At 44.8% G+C, this 20,436-nt stretch overlaps 1 protein-coding gene and 1 non-coding gene across 2 annotated transcripts; one reads left to right on the plus strand and one right to left on the minus strand.

Annotated features, from left to right (window-relative positions):
- Positions 1-827: 827 nt before the first annotated feature.
- POLDIP3 (DNA polymerase delta interacting protein 3) lies at positions 828-19,604 on the minus strand. Its single transcript, XM_065658553.1, has 9 exons — positions 19,488-19,604; positions 13,896-14,283; positions 11,012-11,089; positions 9,102-9,197; positions 6,179-6,361; positions 5,216-5,293; positions 4,449-4,578; positions 3,511-3,577; positions 828-3,184 (listed from the first exon to the last, which is right to left on the minus strand). The coding sequence occupies exons 1-9, from the start codon at positions 19,592-19,594 to the stop codon at positions 3,010-3,012; spliced, it is 1,302 nt and encodes a 433-aa protein (XP_065514625.1). The 5' UTR covers positions 19,595-19,604; the 3' UTR covers positions 828-3,009.
- Positions 19,605-19,910: 306 nt separating this feature from the next.
- On the plus strand, positions 19,911-20,058 carry LOC135984630 (U12 minor spliceosomal RNA). The gene has a single exon (XR_010605675.1). It is a non-coding gene; the product is annotated as a U12 minor spliceosomal RNA (small nuclear RNA).
- Positions 20,059-20,436: the final 378 nt, after the last annotated feature.

Here is a 20,436-nt window from a genome sequence, read left to right on the forward strand (position 1 = left end):
TGCAGGAGGGCAAATGCGCACAATGTGAGGGCAGAAGGTGGTAGGTGAGCTCAGGGGAACGCAAACGGTTCATGGTGACAGCCAGGACAAACGGGAGAGCAGCGAGGGGAACTGGGTTCAAGCTGAACACAAGAGGTTCCACTTAAATTTGAGAAGAAACTTCTTCTCAGTGAGGGTGACGGAACACTGGAACAGGCTGCCCAGGGAGGTTGTGGATTCTCCTTCTCTGCAGAGATTCAAACCCGCCTGGACGCCTTCCTGTGTAACCTCACCTAGGTGTTCCTGCTCCGGCAGGGGGGGTTGGACTAGATGATCTTTTGAGGTCCCTTCCAATCCCTGACATTCTGTGATTCTGTGAACTGCTGGAACAGGACCGGGAATAACTGGTTCCTCTTCTTTCGGTGCCCAAAGCCACGTTATGAACTATTAGAGAACCAAGGTAACTTTCCAGAGCTGACTTTAGGAACTGGCAGAACAACGCACACCAAGACACTGCTGTACGACAAATCATGGGGTCGTGTTTAGATAACCATTGACTTCACCAATTAAAAAAAAACCAGCCTGCCATGACCACAGAGCTAGAGAACAGAGCCATTCTAAGGAAGGAGGTCAATGTCATCGTAATTTCTCAGGTCACTTAATGCACAATTCAACAGCAAGCTACAAAGTGCATTTTGCTATTTGGCTTTTGGAATGGACACGTATTAAAAAAAAATCTTGAATGCCGAATCTCCCCATTCTCTCAGATGAGACAAGATACACGCTCACAATACGTGGAGTCCTCACATTTTCACAGCTTTCTACCCAGCTGATAATTATAGCATCCTACTGCACCTAGAACAGTTACTTTGATTTAACAGCTCTATTTTTGTTTTATAAAATTACTTTAAAAAGTTGTCAATAACAAAGGCCGTTCTTTATTTTCTGTGACAACAAAATTGGAAGCGGTTGGGGACACAAATTGCTCCCACTTAGTAGCAACAATCAGCTACTAATTTCAGTCATCCAGACCAAGAAGCTTATGAGTATCAGTTCTCTCATCCATATACTCCCTCTCACTCCTCATGATAAAGTTCCTACACTGTTGTAAAAGCACGCTTGATTCAATGTGGAAACAACTCCACCTATCTTTAGTTGCTTCACAGCATCTAAAAAGGCTTAGAATCCACTCTGTATAACAAATGTTTATTCAGAAACAGATAATACATTATCTTCTCCAACCCCTTATGTTTCCTCCCCCTCCCCACATAGTTTTTTTTTAGTTAAAACACAGGTGTTTGATGGACAATCTAAAAAAGGAGAACAATAGCTGTCTCAGGTCCCCTCCCTTACAAACATCTGTTCACATGAAGCACCGTACCACTAATGGTGGTGTTGGCTTCCAAACCAAAGAGAATACTCAGGAAAAACAAGTCCTGCCAAGTCCTCAGTTATTTCCACGGCTAAAAGGGATGCGGTGAGATAGAAGAATGGTTTGCACGAGCTGGATAGAGCAAAGGGTTCATACAGAACAAGAAAGCAAAAGAAACAGAGGGTTGACCAAGAAATGGAATCTGGACCTACAACGGTTACAGGGAATTCATTAAAGTTCAGTGGAGCTGAACAGAATGGACCAGGTTAGTCTCCCAGCTAGAAGGATCAAGTTCAAACCCCAACCACATTCTGGAAGCGGCTCTTAGCTTTCCTCTCTTATAATACAATTTTAACAAATACAAAAAATGGGGAGCTACTGGGACTCCAAATACCCATGGCAATAACGCTGTGCTAACAAAGTACTGGAAATGCCACCTAGTGGCCTGTGGCCCGTCACAGACACTCACTGGCCCAAGGGACATCCTTGCTGCTCTGCATGAGACTTGCTAAACGCTCCTCTGTGTGTTCCTTACAGAGTGCCACCTGCTCTCCTCTGCAAAACCTCTCCCTGAAGCCATGGAGTGCAGCGACCATCCTCCAAACCCACACGTGAGCAGCACAACCGCACAGCAGCCAAACGCTGTCCAAGTGGCATCTCAAGGAAGTGAGTTCTCAGGTGCAAGGGAAGGCTGCTTCCCACACACTAGCATCTGAAAAAGGCCCCAGCTCATTCCTTTTTAGAGGAGACTGGGTAGGTTACAAGGTAAGAAAAAGATTAACATGCCTACATCAGTAGGAGGATGCAACACAGTCTAATGGGAGCAAAACACCTGGATTTCCTCTTAACTCTGAACACAAGCCTGGTTCTTGTTTTTCAGTCCAGGAAGAACAACTGAGCCTGACCCTACAGGGCTAATATACTCATTGTACAAGTGCCAGGGCCTTTTTTGCACCCCCACACCTCTGGATTACCAGAGCTGAAGCGTCCCTCTCATAGCACAGTGCGGGGTGCACTTGTGCATACGTCCTTTCTCCCTGATGCCTCCATTGGCTGGAATACACAGCAGGAAACTCAGTTTTTCACACTTCTTCTCAGTGTCTCAGCTGCTGAGCAGAAAAACGTCCAACAACCAGAATAAAGTAGAATGCTACTGAGTGCACACAAGTCAAAGTTGCAAGATGGTGCTTCCTGCACGAAGCCACACCTGACTTTGTACCCGGTGCAGCAATTTCAAAAACATCGTGGTGTTCTTGCCTGTTGACAGTCAAGGGGATGCACCTTTTAGTTAAAGGTCAGTCAGAAGAAAAGAGAAGAAGATCACCGCTCCTTCCCTTTCAAAGTCTATGTGCACTTTTAATGGCCACTAGGGGCTTTGGAGTAAAGGAGGGAGTTACATGGTATATGCTTGGTAATACATTACTGGCAGAAGGGGGAGGTTATCCTTTTGGAAAAAAAAAAAAAAAAAAGTCGTGGAAGAAAACTCCAACTATGAAAACAGAAAGTACACACACAAAAGGAAACACTATTGTACAGTAAGGTAGCAATCATAGAAAACAAAAAAATTTAAAGGCAGGCAAATGCAAAAAAAACATCTGCACTCCTGCACTTCTCTCATTCCCCAACTTGAATTCCAGTCCACCGCTCGCTCTCCCTTCTCAGAGTTTAATTTTGAATTCTGTGGGCTGCACAGAGGCAGAGACCCCTGAGGATTTGAAGAGTGCCTTCAAGATAGTGTCAGGGTCCACCTCGGCTGGGGGATTTGAGGTGGTGCTTGCACTTGACCGGCGTGGTTCCCCTTCCTTCTTCACTGAAGGGGTATCACTCAATCGGCTGGAGGATTAAAAAAAAGCAGTATTTAACCTCTCATTATGAAATAAAATGTAACACTATGTCTGCATTTACTGTTCTCAGTGTTGCCCCCTTCCTAATATTAGAGAGAGAGGTTTTAAATATGCTTTCCTCACAAGAAAACCTCCTTGTCTCAGGCTTGTTTTAAGCCTCAGCGCTGAGAACACCACAGAGTCAAGCCACATTGCACCCAGCTCAACATATTCATGGGGCAATAACTTGCCAACAGTTTTCCTCCCCTCAGGTTCTTCTCAAAACAGAACCTGCAAACATGTTTGGTTCTTTCCCCCCATCCAAAGGACACTTACAGCAATATAGGCTGGTCTGAGGTGATGACATTCCCATTCATATGAAGATTGCATTTCATTGGTTGACCTAAACAAACACAATAATAAAAGCCCTTATATCAGAATCGTGGTAAGGCAAGACCCCAGAAATAATACACATCAGTGTAAGCAACAGAGTTCTCCGTGCAGGGGAAACATGGGAAAGAACACTTGATAACATATTCTGTTGCAAAAAAATCACAGCAACACAAGAGCCACTGAAACACTCAGTACAATATGAAGAGCTGTGCTAATTAAGAAGTTACGCACAGGTGCAAAACCCTTAGCAAGAACACAAGAGAATCTCCCATTCTCAGCTGTCTGCTCCTCATCTGACATTTATAATATGTCGCTCATCTAAAGAAATAAAAAGCATCTATTTCCAGCTAAGAATTAACAGCAAATTTCAGCCTGTAACAACATTGCAGGTGGATCCATACTAACAATTGCATTGTTCAAAGTTCATGGAGAAGCTGATACTAATTGTTTTACAGGCCTGATTCCAAATGCCTCTGACTACACTTTGAGAGTTTTACAAATATTTGTTTTACTTGTACCTTGCAAACAGCTATTCCTTAAACAGGTAAAGCCTTCCTAAGGACTATCTAGCCCTTGGTACTGGATTAGAAACAAAGGAAATTTAATCTGGAACTCAGACCAGTGGAATCAGCGGGACCCTGCTTCTAGCTTTGCTCACTCTCCAGGATTTTTTTAAAAATTTATTTCCCTTAAATAAATTGTGCATATATTCAGCTAGTTACATGGAAGCACGTTACATTGTTTAGCTCTTGAATTGATTTTCTGGCATTCCTCTCTTTTGGTAGCATATAAGCATCTCAGATGCTTTTAAACTCTCCATTGAGGTGGAAAAGTCTTTGTTCATTTATCTAACATAAATGCAACTCTGGCCTCAAACTTACCATCTAAACACCTGTTGTTGTATTTCTTATACGCCGTGATAGCATCTTCTTTCTTCACGAATACTACCTCAGCCACTCCAGGGTGCACCAGCCGGGCTCGCTTCAGAGCACCACACACGCAGAATAACTCCTGAGGGCAGAGAGTTCATCATGACCATCGTCACATCAAAGGTACCACCTCAACCGAAGACATTGAGTGAAAAAGGCTTAGTTTCCTAACTGCACTGCTTATCCAGCTTCATAAAATACATGGCGGAATCTTGCCACCTGTTTTATTTTGTGTTTGCTATGGTATGAGTACTTTGCATTAGTTACACAGGTTGCACAAAGCTCTATGCTGCTACCAACACAAACGGAAAAGTTCAAGGCCAGTAGTCTATACTTTTTGTCACACATGAAGATCAGGCTCATTCTCAGCAGGCTGAGAATGGAAGAACTCAAATAATTTGGATGGAGGCATAAGTTCAAGGACAACACCAAGCATCATTTGGCATGAATTCTTCTAGAGTTATCCCAGGTATCTCAGTACACCCTAGAAATTGTATTTTGTCCCAACTTCTTAAGTACGCGCTTTTTAATAAAAGTGAACAAAAAACAGAAGGAAAAAACCAACCAAACAAAGAACTCTCAAAGTTTTTGCAAGGAAAGCAAACCCATGTCACACCCCTCTTCATTGCATTCAACATAGATCAAGTGATTTATCAAAAGAGGTAGGATAAGGGAAGAAAGCTCCACTCATCCACAGTCTGGCAGTAAGCAACACTCACAACAATGTCTTCCTCTGTGACTCGAGGGTGCAGATTGTTTACGGTCATCTTTGTGCCTTCCAAAGGACTGAATGCCAGCTGCCAACACAAACAAATGCATCACATAAAAAAGGTCAGAAGACGACAGTACAGCAGGTTAGGCAAGACAGTACAGCAGAGAAAGCATTAAGAAGTCACTAAAGGGACGTCTGGAAATGTCTGTACACACACACAAAGGAGTGAGCTACAGCTAGTAACAGTAAGTGCATCAATGCTTACAAAAGCCCAGCCCATCTGATGGTGAAGAGGTGTCCCTTTTCTGTGCTAATTTGTTTCTGAAGTAACTTTTCTCTTTCATTCCCATAATCCACATACATACACAGGACTCTGTGGTCATGCTCACATTTTTAAGTACACGTCTCTGCTGCACTCTGCACCAGCCAGCAAACCCCAAAATATGGCTCCAGCCCCTCAAGAACATGCTGAACTCACCACGCCTGGGAACACCTGGTGGGTTACCTGTACCCAACATCAGGCGGTTTGGCAAAGCAGTCCCAGGCAGGTTGTCTACAAATTGCCCAAGAGGTCTTATGTGTACAGCAAGAAGCTGTATTTGGAAGAAGCGTGTTTTTCTCCTTGCTAACAGGAGCAGACAGAAGACAACATAGCTGGTAGTGTTAAAACACTATTTGCCACCAATGACAGGCCAAACAACAACTGCCACAACCCAGTAACAGATTCCTCCAGGATCATGTGCTCCCATGCTAGATAGTTGAGAGAACTTCCCAGTCTCAAACACTGAAGAACAGAATGTTTAAACAGGTTTTGAACTCTTGAGACATGGGTTGCAGTTATCAGAATCAGCTTGATGGAGTCCCAGAAATAATGGTGGAAGGCAGGCAGAAATGAGTTGCTTGCATAACCAAACACACACCAAGTTTCAGAGACTTCTATAAGGAGCATCTCTCACTTCTCCGAGCTCACCTCAACAGGTGCCGGTTCTTTTGGAGGCTCCTCCTTTGTCACTAAGGTTCGGGACATGTTTGTCAAGGCCTTCGTCCTCATAGGAGAGGGAGGTGCAGGTGGAGCTGTATACGTATCATTCTGGACCACTTTAGTCAGGGGAACAGTCTTGGACAGAGAGAATTTATTGCCACTCAGCCCAGTCTGCAGGAAGAAAAAATAAAGTACCTCTGAGAGCTGCAAGCTACATGAATCATCCTTCTTTTTCAAGCACCAACAGCAGGAGAGCATTACTAGCATGCACTAAGAACTGCATGTCCTTCCTGGTGCCAAAACCACTACAGCACTGGAGAATTTCAGCTTTGAGACAAAAATCAACTGAAGTTTCTGGGCACTAGTTTATCCCAAAAGAACACTCCCCTCAGTGACAGAGCACTTTTTAATTTCACGTTCTTCTTAAATGAACTTTACCAGTGGGACTTGAATCTGAATCCAAAGATTTTTAAGAGCTCTACAAAGAGTTCGCAAAGATTGCTCATTAACAATAAGATTGAGCTGCCCTAGTACAAACAACAATACTTCAGAAACACCAAGCTAGGGTACACAGGGTACACAAAAACATGGAGTGTAACCTTCTAGCTGGAACTACCCAAGTTTAAAGCCAGACTAAAAATTATGCTTGGTAGCTGTTGCGAACACTGGAGATGACATGTATACTCCTGAGGAAAAAAAAGGCAAAAACAAACCCACAAGAAACATAAGGCTGTATTTAAGGATCACAAATGACCAGGAGCTCTATTCCAAATACCCACAGGAGAAAAAACCTCACAGGATCATCATTGCACTAGATTGCCTGTGAGATGGTGAAACCACATGAATTTGCTTTCTCAGAAACACAGAACAATTTAGGACAAACCTATGTCCAATCCCCATGTCTGAAACAGGGCTAACTTCAAAGACACATCAGGTTGGCTCAGGGCCTTATCCAGTTAACTCTGAATAGCTGAGAAAGGCTATTTCACAACCTCTCTGGGTCCCTGTGCCAGAGGCTGACCAATACCCTGAGAATTACACAACTCCCCCTGCCCCCATATACAACTAGAATTTCTTTTGCTGCAACACATTTGTTGGTTCATCTTCTACCTGTTCACTCCCAAAACGGACTTGGGTTATGCCTTTTCTATGACCACGTTACACAGTGAAAAAGAGTGGACAGATCTCACTACAGCCTTCTCAGTGTTAAAAGACGCTGCTCTCTCACCCTTCCCCTCACACATCATGCGCTGCAGCCCCCTGACCACTCTGTTGTACAAGCTGCAGTCTGTCAGTGTCTTTCGTGTATCAGAGCCCCAAAACAGGCACAGTACACCAGCTGTATTCTCAAAATACTAAACAGATGGGAATAATCATCTTCTTTTATTTGGTGGCTATGATCTTACTAATATACAATCTACAGTTGGTCTTTGTTGCTGCAAGGATGCACTGCTAACTCAAGCGTATCACCCAGCAGGACGCTGTAAGAGTCGGTCTGAAGAACAGTTTCTGCCTGAACATCGCCATCAGGGACTTGGAGAACAGATGGACTGATAGAAAGAATTGGACAATGACTTGGAGAGAGGCCTGAAGAAAGGAATTGTGTTGTGCAGGTCTCTCTGACCCGGGGGCTACAGGTAACAATGGCTGCTGTATGGACCCCACCTGCTGCCTGAGCCAAACTTGCCCCCCACCTCCTAAAGGGAATTGTGTTACGAAGGCCTCTCCAACCTAGGGACAATATCTGCTGTCCAGAAGATGGATTTTCACCTGTTGCCTGAGCCAGACTTGCCCCCTACCTCCTCTCTGTAACAAAGGCCAATGAAGAAGAGCATATGCAGAGGCTCGCCAAGGGTCTTGAGGTCACTCAATGGACCAGTAAGAGACCCCTGAACCGAGGTGACGCAGGTGCAGACGGGTTCTGGCAAGCGAAGTGAGGACTCTTTGGGCCTGCGCAGTTAAGCCTGGATTGCACAACAAAGGCGGAGATTGGCCTCGATCTACGGGAGTGAGGGAGGGTGAAGAAGCATAAAAGATGATTCCCGACGGGACATCATAGAGGTCTCCCCACCGAAGGATCCCGGATCACGATGGAGGACCGGCAGGACTCTTCTCACGGGACCTGAGACCAGAGGGACATCTTTGGGACTCGTGGTGGTAGCTATAATCCTATTTTCCCCTTTTTCTTTCCTTTTCTCTCCATCTCTCTCTATCACGTGCCGCTTTATGGGCAAATTAATAAAGTAACACTGTTTGATTGAATTATAACCCCTTGGCATTTTCGTTGCCTTAATTTTGCGCTTTGAGATTAAGGTAAACGAACCATCGTGAGTCCATCACCGAATGGACTGTGACAGACACTCAGCCTCTTTTCCTACAAAGCCACTTTCTAGCCAGTCAGTTCTCAGCTCAAGTTGGAGAGGGTTATCCCACCCCAAGAGCAAGACCTAGCATTTGTGTTGAAATTCTACTTCTCCAGAGCAACACTACTCCCAACAAGCTGCCAACTAAGATTTTGCATGGCGAGAGATTTCCTGCTTTGATGTCCAGTCTCTACAAGCAGTGGAAAGCTTCCCTTGCTTGCCTGCTCAAACAATAATGAGATAGGTCCAAAGCACTTCCCCAACAAGAAGAAAGTCAGGAGCTAACATGCAGCAACCTGCCAGCAAGGGAGAAAGCACATACTGTGGCTGCGAAAGGCCTATAAAACCACAGTCAGCCTAAAAGGACTCTGGCCCAAAAATAACACTAGAAGCATGGGCACAAAGGGAAGGCTGGGGTGAAAAGCAAACATTTCAGGAGAAAGCATCATTTACATACTTTAAAAGAACATAAGCCCTGTAAAGCCGCAGCCTGTGTGTCCACCCAATGTGAGCATGGCCTGGTGGGGACTGTTCAGATAATCCCTTACCGCGTTGTGCAGGAAACTGTTTGTGGTGGTGATTTTCATCTGTTTGCTAGCAAGGGGAGAGACACTTTCATCATCATCTTCCATGTCATACAGACCCTGAAGAGAAGCAAGGTAATAGTTTACAAGCAAGTAGATTTAATCTAGACATCACTGCCAAAATAAGTAGTTTTCCCTGCCTTCAGCCTTCTTCAGGTAATGAACATGACTACATTGGACTTTATTCCTGTCCTTGCAGCTTGGGGACACAGAGCTGAAGGTATGCAAGTCCATTTTGAAACACTCGTTTAAAAACTTTCAAACTTCTTTTCCAGAAATGCCACAGTAAAGCTATTTCCCTTGGTGTACTCCCTAGACCTCATCAGTTCTGGTGAAAACACATCAGTGCAATAAAGCCTCAATGTCTTACTTTCTTGCACTTTCCTACCTTTAAAGTTGAAGCTTGTGCATATGATTTTTAATTAGTTTTTTTTTAATTAAGCAGATGCCTGCCAAACACATCTGAACTAAACATCCCTTTTGAGTAGCCTGGTTTCCTCAGCACAGCACATATCCATCTGGCACTAGAAAACACTGCACTAGGAGTTTTACTGAATGAATAATTAATTGCCCAGTTTAACTTAATGCTCATAGCCCTGCCTCAAAATACTGAGGCTAACTCCTACACAAATATTTTTTTCCTAGACTCTAAATAACGTTAAGAAAAAGTCTATACACGTATGGCACTGCCCAGAACATAAGTCACAACTCAAACCAGCTTCACATTAATTCAGTAGAAAAGTGAAGAAAAATGGAGGGATCAGCAATGAGAGCTTGCAAAACAAGTGGGTTGCTACAGTCAGCAAGATTCTGATTTACAAACAGGGAAGTTATTCCAGTCACAGAAATGCTGCGAAGGAGAGGAAAACAAACAAACAAACAAAAAGGGATGGTAGAACAAAGGAGAATTGTGCAGAAAATAACTGGGGAAAATGCTAGCCATCAGGACAATGGACTTGAGTTTGAGATAAAGTGAAATGTATTCAAGGTTTATGGTGATGAAGTCAGAAAAATGAAGACACTTCCTTAAGTGACAGCATCTGGGATGGGTGAGGGCTGCAGGTCAATGTAGAGGTAACAGACAAATAGCTGAAATTACCACAGTTGAGGCAAAAAAACCCCAAAACAAAATAGGACATGATGTTGTGAATAACAGTTTTCCAATATTTCATCTAAAGCTTTATATACACACACACAAAAAAGTAAAATAAGTAATAATAATGTGTAATTCCTCTCTGAGGCAGAAAGGTGGCTGAATGGCTGGGGCTGTGACAAAGGCCTTTAAAACTGATCCCAGAAAAAGCAGCACAAATTCTAGGGTTTTCTTCAAAGTCTGATAGATAAGGGATATGGCAAATTTGATAGTACAGCAGAATACCAGTTAACATCATTCACTATCAGGTTTCCAGCAGGGGCCCACAGCTGGGATTTCACAGGAAGGTTATACCCTCTCCCACCTCACTGTAGAACATTTGACCATGTACAATCGTATCCATTCTCTGAAGCAGCTGGCAGGATGGTGAATCAAAACAATCAAAACTTGATCTCATGTGGTGTCACTGAGAAATTTATAGAACGATTTAAGGGCTAAAGGTCACAGTCTCTAGAAAAAAAACACATTAGCGCATACAGATAAAAATGTGGAATATCTGCTTTGCATTCACATAACACACAAGGAATCAAAATCAATTAGACTAAATGAAAACTTCAGTTACGATGGAAGTATCTTAACCACACAAGAATAGGGAGCTAAGCTGTTAGAGAACTTCCAAACACTTTTCTTTCCCACTTGAAGTTTTCTTTGAACCTGCCAGTGTTTACAGATACCTTCCCCCCCATAGATAACAAACAAAGAGCATGGAGTAGGCACATACCTGTTTGTGTGTATGGTTGTTGACCACATTGATCCTCATTCCTGCTGGATGGGAGTGTCCAGGAACCGGAGCTTTCTGCTGCAGTTAAGAGAGAAAGAACCAAAGTGTTGAACACTAGAGTCCACCAGATGCCCATTTCAGAAGATCAGAGCTGTTAGCTGATACCCTGAGACCACTTAAATGGAACTCACTTTCCTGCTCTTGAAAAATATTACCACCCTTCCAATTAGGTATTCTATGCTCCTATGAATATGCTATTAGATAATGTCTATATTTCCTGTAATATGTTCAATATGAGACAGTTTCACTTAACTGAAGAAATTAAAATCTAAGGCCACACAAAGAAACTGATTTGAGTTTTAGTCCAAGATTAGTCAGAAGGGGACTTAACTCCAGCCCTGCCAGCACTGACTAGATACACATTTCTGCCAATATGAAATCATCAAGGGCAAAATAATTCAATGGACCCAAGCTGCTGCCCTGGCAGTGAGGGACTTTGCCTTTGCCTAAAGCCACCCGTAAGCCGGTCCTTTCCTCCCAGGACTGGAAGATGAAGTGAGGTGGTGGCAATACCTCTGCTAGACTCTGTGTGATGTCATCATATGTGATGGTAGGTATGTATATATCATTGCAGTCAGACACAGGGACTTGCTCAAATTAACTTTGAGCCAGATAGTTTAGTGGAAGGGTCCAGCCCAGGGTGGGACTAGGTTGCTGCAGTGCTAAAGCTGGCTAATTTAAGGGACTGTATATCAAATGGTTAGTGCAGGTCCCTCTGAGGAGAGGAGACAGCCATCCTGGGCTTGGAGTTGTGCTACAGAAAAGTGCGTAAATCTGTAAGTGTGGTAAATCAGTAAGTAAGCTTCTCTCCTTTCATACTACAGGGAACCACAATACTTATTTCCATCAAACTCAACAAGCTAGGAGTCAAAACAATTTAGTTGTTCTCCATTTCAAATGAGAATTATATACTGTCAATTCACACCAGAGCCAGAATAACCTGCAGTGGAATAAAATGTAGCTGACCCTTCTGCAGCCTGTTATACCATGAAACAGAGAAACCACAACAGAAGTGGTCAGGAGATGTAGCTGTACTAATCAACAACTGAAATCAAGCAGCAACTCCCTCAAAAATAGTCTTTTGGTTTCTAAAAAAGGTGGAAGCTGGCCATTACAGAAAATAATGGGTTGATTTTCAAAAACACTCCATATAGGCAGTAAAATGTTCGGATTTGCATTTTCTCTAGACTGTAGCTCGCACCATGGCATTCTCATGTTTCAATCTGCTAATCAATTCAGAAACAAGGGTACCTGTCCTACAGAAACACCAGCAGACCTATGGAAATTCTTTTGGTTTCGAAGACTTTTTTCCTTGCTTTATGAGAAACAAGACCACAGTACAGGACATTAGAGCTGTGTGCTGCATTTCAGATCAAGATACTTTAGTTTGATTCTGCTACCACATTTGGGAAGAGAGGAGGGCCATGGGATATTTTTAATTGCAGTATAAATATTTTTTTAAATGATTAACTGCAGACGCATACAGTTTTGTCTACAATCTTATTCACTATTATATTATACAATATTATTTTCTTGCAATATATTGTCTAACTGTAGGTCAAACCAAGTCATACAAAAAAAAAATCAGCTCAGAGCAAATTGCTGCTGTACCAAGTTTCTGGAAACTATTTTAACTCCTAGAAACTTTGTAGAAAATGTTCAACTCCTAATGGCTGACGGTGGTGATTTGGCTTAGAAGGACAGCACGAGTATTAATTACCCTGCTAATTAAAGACTACTGAACAGACTGCCCTATTGCTCTGCAATTAGCCCTTCTTACAAGACAAGAGTCCTTTCTCTTTCTTAGGTCAGCCCAGCAGTAAACCTGCGGAGTAATGAAAAATTTCCTAGGCCAATTTACAGAAGAAATATGCTTAATGCTCTTGAGCAACACTCATAGCTGAACAGAAAGCAGACTCATCTAGGCTTTCAAACTGATGAGAATAGGAGATTTTCTAGGTATGTGTAAGCGTGCTGTTGACCTTTGGGAGTAGGAAAACAGAAGAGAGAGGGCTAGGAACTTCAGTTACATGCTTGCGGAGGTGAGGAACAAAACCACTCCTCAAACAGCAATCCTGACAATCTGGAAACTTCTCTTCAGACTCTACCCGCTATACCTAACACATGCATAGTTCAAAAGTAGTTGTGACTCAGAGAAGTTTGCTAAGAATCAAGTTACTGTGCACACAGCAAAGCGAAATTAGAAAACGGGCAAAGGAAAACAGCAGGTTAGCGTGACCAACTGATTATATTGCAATTGAAATAAATCTTAAACTCGGCAGGAATCCATCATGTAATCAGGCAACTCCCTGGAAGCCAGGGCTTTCCTGAAAATCAGAGAAGTAGAGAAATTGTAGAAGGGCTCATTGAATTTTAGACCATCTTAGATACAAACATAGCTGTATGTCCTAAACTGTTATCCCACCATTAGGATAAACCAGCTATCTAGACAGGACAACCCAACACAGACTTACAAAGAGGGGTGGTATAAGAATGACCAAAAATGCATACATTTTCTTTGTATTTAGGTGGGAAAGAGACTACTTAACCATTCAAGAAAACCACTTAAATGCTAACAGGAGTGCTGCTTTAGTCTTTTTGGGCCCAAAATTCAAATGAGAATTTAAATGAAAGCTGAGATTCTACAAAAAGCCCCAAGCACCTGCAAGGACACCCAAAAGGCTCTAAATCCTGCCCTACAGGCTGGACTCAACCGTATCACCATCACTTCCATTGTAAACACGTGAACATATTCACGTAGCATCATTTCTACTGAACTCCTGTAAAATAACTGAGGGGTTCAGAGGTGGCTTGCTTGACCTACTTGGATAGTTTTGGTGATTTTCACAGCAGGATTTACTGTCCCCATCGTTGGGCTGATAGCAGCTGGAGTGCTCCTTTTTAAGCTGATCTTCTCTCTGGCATCCACCACTTTGGTCACCTTTTCAGCAGCAACACTTTGCTGCTTACGGGAATTCAACATCTCTCGAGCATCCTGCACCTTCCCTTTGATTTTGAACCGAGCATCCTTTTGAATCAGTTTTTCACGGGCATCTTTAACCCCCAGTTTGTGACGGGCATCAGTGAGTCCTATCTTCTGTCGGGCATCAAATGTCCGCTGGAAGCTGACAGCTGGCGATGACCTATTGAGAAGATTTTGCTGGATCCCAATGCGAGATCTTACACCTCCAAACACTGGCCTTGTGTTAAGCCTGGGAAGGAAAAAAAAAAAAGTTTCAGACATTGTAAGATGTGTTACAGTACCAATAAAAGTATTTGTGTTGCTGCAAACAAAAGTTCATTATTACTGCACAGAAATCCACTCAGGTTATATGTCCAAATACAATAGTAAAGCCCCTAAGCTGTTTTATGCTGGATTTTACTTTCTACATGAACAGCTAAGGAACTGATTTCCAAAATCCATCCTTAAGCTCACATTTACAAACTTAAGTAAAGGGCCTGACTTCAGCTGTGCTAAGTACATACTACCTTTAAACAAAACTTATCAACAACGTAGGTACTTTGGGGAGACCTTTGAAGACAAACAGAAACAGGACAGAGCAGTTCTGCTAAAGCATCTTTTGTAATACAACAGTAAGTCCTGATACAAAGGAAACACGGAACTACGTGTGATTTCAAGAATTCTGGGCAGCAAGTTTAGATTTGCAGAAGCGTAGAGGCTTGGATTTTAGGAAGTACAAACACCAGTACCAATCTCAGTTCAAAGCCACCAGTTTCAAAGTTTACTTACTGCCAGCAAGAATACTTATCAGTCAAATTACTCCTTAACATCACTGTCTCTTCTTTAATCTACTAACAGAACTGCTGCACTCAATGTCCTTTACTTTTTAAGCACATCATCACAATACTGAGCAGAGAAAGATAACAGCCCACACAAACAGCAGCACTTATACTTGGACACAAGTATACTAAGAAGCAGCCCATTATGTAATGAAAGCTGAAACTAGCCTCTTGTTGCAGGTCTAATTCACTTTTTCAAAATCTCCCCTAAAAGGAAACAGCTTGTCTAGCTTTTTAATACAGTTCCTCCTTTAAGTGTTTAAGATTTTATTATTTCCATTTGGTTTATTAAAAAAAAAAAAAAAAAGAAAAAAAAATATGTCAGAGTGGCAAGAGCAATTTTAAAATTCAGGTACTGAAAAAATATTCCTGCTGTTGGCTTTTTAAAATACAAATAAGCTACAGAGGGCTACAGTGTTCATCTGCTTTCTGAAAGGTACCGTCCAGTATCATAAAGTCTAAAAGTAGGTATCTAGCATTTGTGTAATGCTCAAAAGGCTTTGTCACAAATTCAAATGATGATGCAATTTGAATTCTTCCTACGGCTTTATATCAGCATTTCCTGATCTAACCCTACAATCCTAACATTATTTACAGTCATGTATTTTCAGTGGAGAAATCTGTAAAAAAGAGGTGAAAGACAGAATCTCCACTTCTGTTTCTTTCATTCTTGTGTCCAGACAACTGGAAAGGTAGGACTGGGATCTCATTTTGTTATCTAGTGAAGAATCCTATGGCTGCTCTCTCATACAACCAAAGCACATTATGTACAAGAAACAAGAGTATTATTAAGATCATTTACTGAAATACACCCTGAATAATATGGAAGACTAACAATACCCATAAAGCAACAGCCACAGAACAAGACTTACCCCGCAATTTTAAAAAGCATTAATTTGGCAATGTTAAAAGCATTCAGTCCTTTTTGGTGCCCAATGTGGGGCTCAAAGAGTTCGTGATAACAAGAGATTTGATTGGAATGGGCTAGATTGAATTTAGAGGTGCCACTGCCGTTTGGCTCCTGTGCTTGCCATGGGGCTTGTTTGCCTTACTGTAAATTAGTCTTGTGCTTGTCAGTGGTTGCTTTTTGCTTTCGCTGCATGCTGTACTGCTTTTCAGCTTACTCTGCTGTGCCTGGGAATGTAACAGTGATAGCGATGCTTGGGCACTGCTGCTGTTTCTGTGCTGCTGTACGGGACAGGCTGGAACTTCAGTGTGAACTCAAGTCAGAACAACTCTGCAAACACCAAGGTCAGTGCAGAAGGAGGAAGGAGGAGCAGGAGGTGCTCCAGGTGCTGCAACAGAGATTCCCCTGCAGCCTGTGGTACAGACCATGGTGAGGCCTGCTGTCCCCCTGCAGCCCAGTGAAGGTCCATGGTGGAGCAGATACCCACCTGCAGCCCGTGGAAGACCCCACACCAGAGCAGATGGATGTCGAAAGGACCATACCCCGTGGAAGAGATCCGCATTGCAGCAGTTTGTGAAGAACTGCAGCCCTTGGGAAGGACTCTCATTGGAGAAGTTTGTGTAGGACTGTCTCCCATGGGAGGGACTCCACACTGGAGCAGAGGAAGAGTGTGGAGTCCTCCCCTTAGTAGGAAGGAACAGCAGAAACAACATGTGATGAACTGAGTGCAACCTCCATTCACTGTCTCCTGCGCTGCTCAGGGTGGGGAGAAGGTAGAGAAATTGGGGGTAAAGTTAAACCTGGGATTTGAGTGGCATGTTATGGAATTACTATAGCAGGAACCTCTTATTGCTCACCAGGCGAGGAACACAAGGAGGAGTTCACTGGAATGTTAGCCCTGTAACCCAGCCCAAAGGAACTAGGGGTAGAGGTTGTAGTGGAAATACCTTTAAATTGTTGTACGTTACAGGGACTACTATAGCAGGAACCACCTGAACCAATGCAAGAAGCAGTGCAAGTGCAGCAGTGACCTGACCCGAGCTGGCTTTGGTGCCCAGTAACTCCACACAATGCACCACCTCTCCAGTCCTGACTGACCACAATAACAGGTAGAGCCCAAAGTCATGGACTACACAAGTTCAATGGACATTTTGTGTACATTTATGGACACTTCACAAGGGCAGTCCATAGACCAAGAGAATGATATCTGTGTGTTATATCAAAGGACGGGAAGGGTGGTGGTAAGTAATAAGAATGTATTGGATAGTTTGAAACCTGAGCATGATGTAAATGGTACAGAATAAGGGGTGAAGAATATGCTGGTTTTGGCTGGGAGAGAGTTAATTTTCTTCACAGTAGCTAGTACGGGGCTACATTTTGGATTTGTACTGGAAACAGTGCTAACACAGGGATGTTTTAGTGACTGCTGAGTGGGGCTTACGCAGAGTCAAGGCCTTTTTGTCTCCTCACACCACGCCACCAGCGAGTGGACTGGGGGTGCACAAGAAGCTGGGAGGGGACACAGGTGGGACAGCTGACCCCAACTGACCAAAGGGATATTCCACACCATATGACATCATGCTCCGTATATATGCTAAGGGGAAGAAAAAGGAAGGGGGGAATGTTTGGAGTGATGGTGTTTGTCTGCCCAAGTAACCATTACACGTGATGGAGCACAGCTTTCCTGGAGATGGCTGAACAGCCACATGCCCATGGCCAGTAGTGAATGAATTCCTTGTTCTGCTTTGCTTGCATACACAGCTTTTGCTTTACGTATTAAACTGTCTTTATCTCAATCCATGAGTTTTCTCACTTTTACTGTTCCGATCCTCTCCCCGGTCCCACTAGAGGGGAGCAAGCAAGTGGCTGTGTGGGGCATAGTTGTTGGCTGGGGTTAAACCACAGCAGTGCCACAGAAGGGCTGCATGAGTGGTTCTTTTTAATAAGCATAAAACAGGTCAAACTAAAACCAGAAATATATGCATCAGCATTTAAGCCAGAATTAATTAAAACTGCTAATGACACAAACTAATGAAAACAGCTAGGTAACTCTCTACTGAAGATTACACCATCTCTGAAGATTCATATTTATCCTAAGAAGCAACTGTCTTCTGTATACAATTGCTTACCCTGTAACAGCATTAACTCTTTAGGCTTTTTGTGACACAGCATCTGAAATACAGGAGAATCTAAAAAATCTAATTCACTTTCAATTACTCCAAGTTCTGTCTTGACTATTTTGTGGATTAGCACATTTTCCAGGTGAATATTTTTCTGTTATGTCGTCCAGACTACTGAGCAGCATGGATATAATGATTTAAGTTTATTCAGCCTTCACAAAGACAAGTTAGCCACCTCAGGGATCTTACAAGGTGAGCTAAACACGACAAACAACAGAAATGGAAGGCACAAAAATTCTTACAGTGCTGCTGAGGAATTATTGTTCACCAAATAAAAGCAGGAAGAATTCTTGGAAGAAATGTGAGTTAAGAAGGAATTTGACAAAGGAGAAAGGAGGTACTTGGCATACTAAGCAGTATAAGACTGTTCCAAATACGCAGGATAACATGAATGAAACTGCAAAGCCAAGGCCTTGTCTAGACTAGGATTTATATATGTGTTTGAATGTTTTGCCAGTATATGTTAGCAGATAACTTTCAAAATACTACTCTAGACATACAAGTGCAGACACAGTTAGAGCCTCAGATTCCTCAGTGACCATAAAAAAGGCACGTTTAGCTAACACAGATAGGGAGAAATCCATGGACAAGTCCTTCAGAAGCATCAGGAGACTTCTGCAAAAGGGAAGCTGAAAAGCTACCAAGGGAGAAGCCAGATCAGAACTGCCAACAGCGTCACTAGAGTCAATGGCCCAGCCTATACTGGAGCACCTGCCCTACAGAGCTTAATCTTGTAGCTAACATGTAACACACTCCACATCCACACAAGCGTTTCAAACAATCTGTCAGGGCATCGTTAACCACTCTACAGAGGTTATTACAGTTTTCCATGGGCCAGGCAGCAAGTTTGATGAGGCCCCTGCAGCCTGGCCTGTGCGGATCCCGACCAGCTCCGCTACAGTCACGGCTCCCGGTGGCACAGCCCCGCCTCCCACGGCCATCCCACAATGCACCGGGCCGCTCCTCCACGCACCGCTCCGGGGGCCCGGGCACCCCCGGGGCGCTGCCCGGCAGCAGCTCGGGGCGCAGACACGAGGCAGCCCAGACACCGAGGGGGCTCGGGGCGGGGGGCGCCGGCGCCCGGCTTGGGGAGTACCACTGGGGGAATCGGCGTGGAGAAGCAAGAGGAAGCGGGGAAAGCGCAGGACGGAGGCGGTGGCACAGCGATGGGCTGTGCCCGGAGTCTCGGGAGAGACGAGAAGGGCCCGGGGAGGGGAGAGGGGGCGGGCGGGGCGGCCCTGCCGGGGCCGGAGCCCACGGGGCAGCGCCAGGAACAGGGGGTGAGGTGGGGGGACAGACCCCCGCCCCAGCGCAGCCCTGAGCGACAGCCGCCGCCACCAATCGCCGTCAGAGGCACGGCCCCGCAGAGCAACGCCTGAGCCAATGGGAAGGCGAGAGCGGGGAACAGGGCCGGGCGGCGCTGAGGCAGGCGGCGGCCCGCAGCCTCCGGAGCGGAACGACCAGAAGAGACAACACAGGAACCACCGGAGGCCGCCGGGCCCGGGGCGCGGCCGTCCCGACCGCTTACCTCCCTTTCACCATCACACCGCGTTTCCGTATGAGCTCGTCCAGAGAGAGGTCCGCCATCTTGTCGCGGGGCCCAACGATGAGACGCAGCGAGCGAGACCCGGACATAACATCACACTACTTCCGCTCCTCGCCCCGCCTCCAGAAGTAAGACAGTCCCCGCCCGAGTGCGCGATGAGGGGGGGTGCGTCCCACAATTCCCAGCGGCGCCCGGGCTGCTCATTTACATACGCCCCGCAGCACGTCCCGTCCCGTTTCGGCCCGCGGCAGCGGTTACGCGGCGCGGAAGGGGAAAGAGACTGGGCAGTGTAGTCAAGAAAACGAAGACTTAACTTGTGCGCAGTGGAGCAGCGTGGGGGGCTGCTCGCCCTTACCTCTAGAGCTAGTGCGCAGGGCTGTCCCAGCGGGGCGGGGTAACCAATTTATGCCTTAAACTTATGAGTAAGGAAAATAACGACCCGGGGTGACGCCCGGGTCCTCACTGCGAATGTGAGATGAATTTTTGCGCGGGTACAGGTCGCCCCTGGGTGGCCCGCTTACTTCGCGGGATGCCCGGGTGCGTGATCTGCCCGACCCTACGTGCTGAGCCTGTGAAAAAGCAGAATCAGCGGCGGGAGCGACCTGCCGCCCATGCGAGGGGGCGGAGCGCTGGGTGGGGGCACTGGCCGGAGGCTCGATACTGAGCTGCCGCGGGAGGGAGCCCTGAGTCGCTGTTTTCGGAAGCTCGAATCGCTATGAAGGAAAAAAAAATAATCTTGTGTCTCGTCTCGTTCCCGTCCCCGCTTCGTCCGGTTTATGCGCAACGCCGCCTGCTTGGGCTGGCGTAAGGGCCTCCGCGAGGCTTAGCGGTGCATCACCAAACCCTCCTGACATTCACGTGCCCGCGGGAAGTGATTGCTTTTTTATGCTTTTGTGGAAGGAATTATGCCATTTAAAATAGGACTTAGTAA

The sequence above is a fragment of the Caloenas nicobarica genome, chromosome 1 (assembly GCF_036013445.1).
Source record: "Caloenas nicobarica isolate bCalNic1 chromosome 1, bCalNic1.hap1, whole genome shotgun sequence".
Lineage (NCBI taxonomy): Eukaryota > Metazoa > Chordata > Aves > Columbiformes > Columbidae > Caloenas > Caloenas nicobarica.

Coding starts and splice junctions, on each gene's coding strand:
- POLDIP3 (XM_065658553.1), bottom strand. CDS start 19,594: ATGTCCGGGTCTCGCTCGCTGCGTCTCATCGTTGGGCCCCGCGACAAG. Junction 4,579..5,215: donor TCACAGAGGAAGACATTGTT/GTGAGTGTTGCT, acceptor CTCTGCCCTCAG/GAGTTATTCTGCGTGTGTGG. Junction 3,185..3,510: donor TCAGACCAGCCTATATTGCT/GTAAGTGTCCTT, acceptor TTAATCCTCCAG/CCGATTGAGTGATACCCCTT.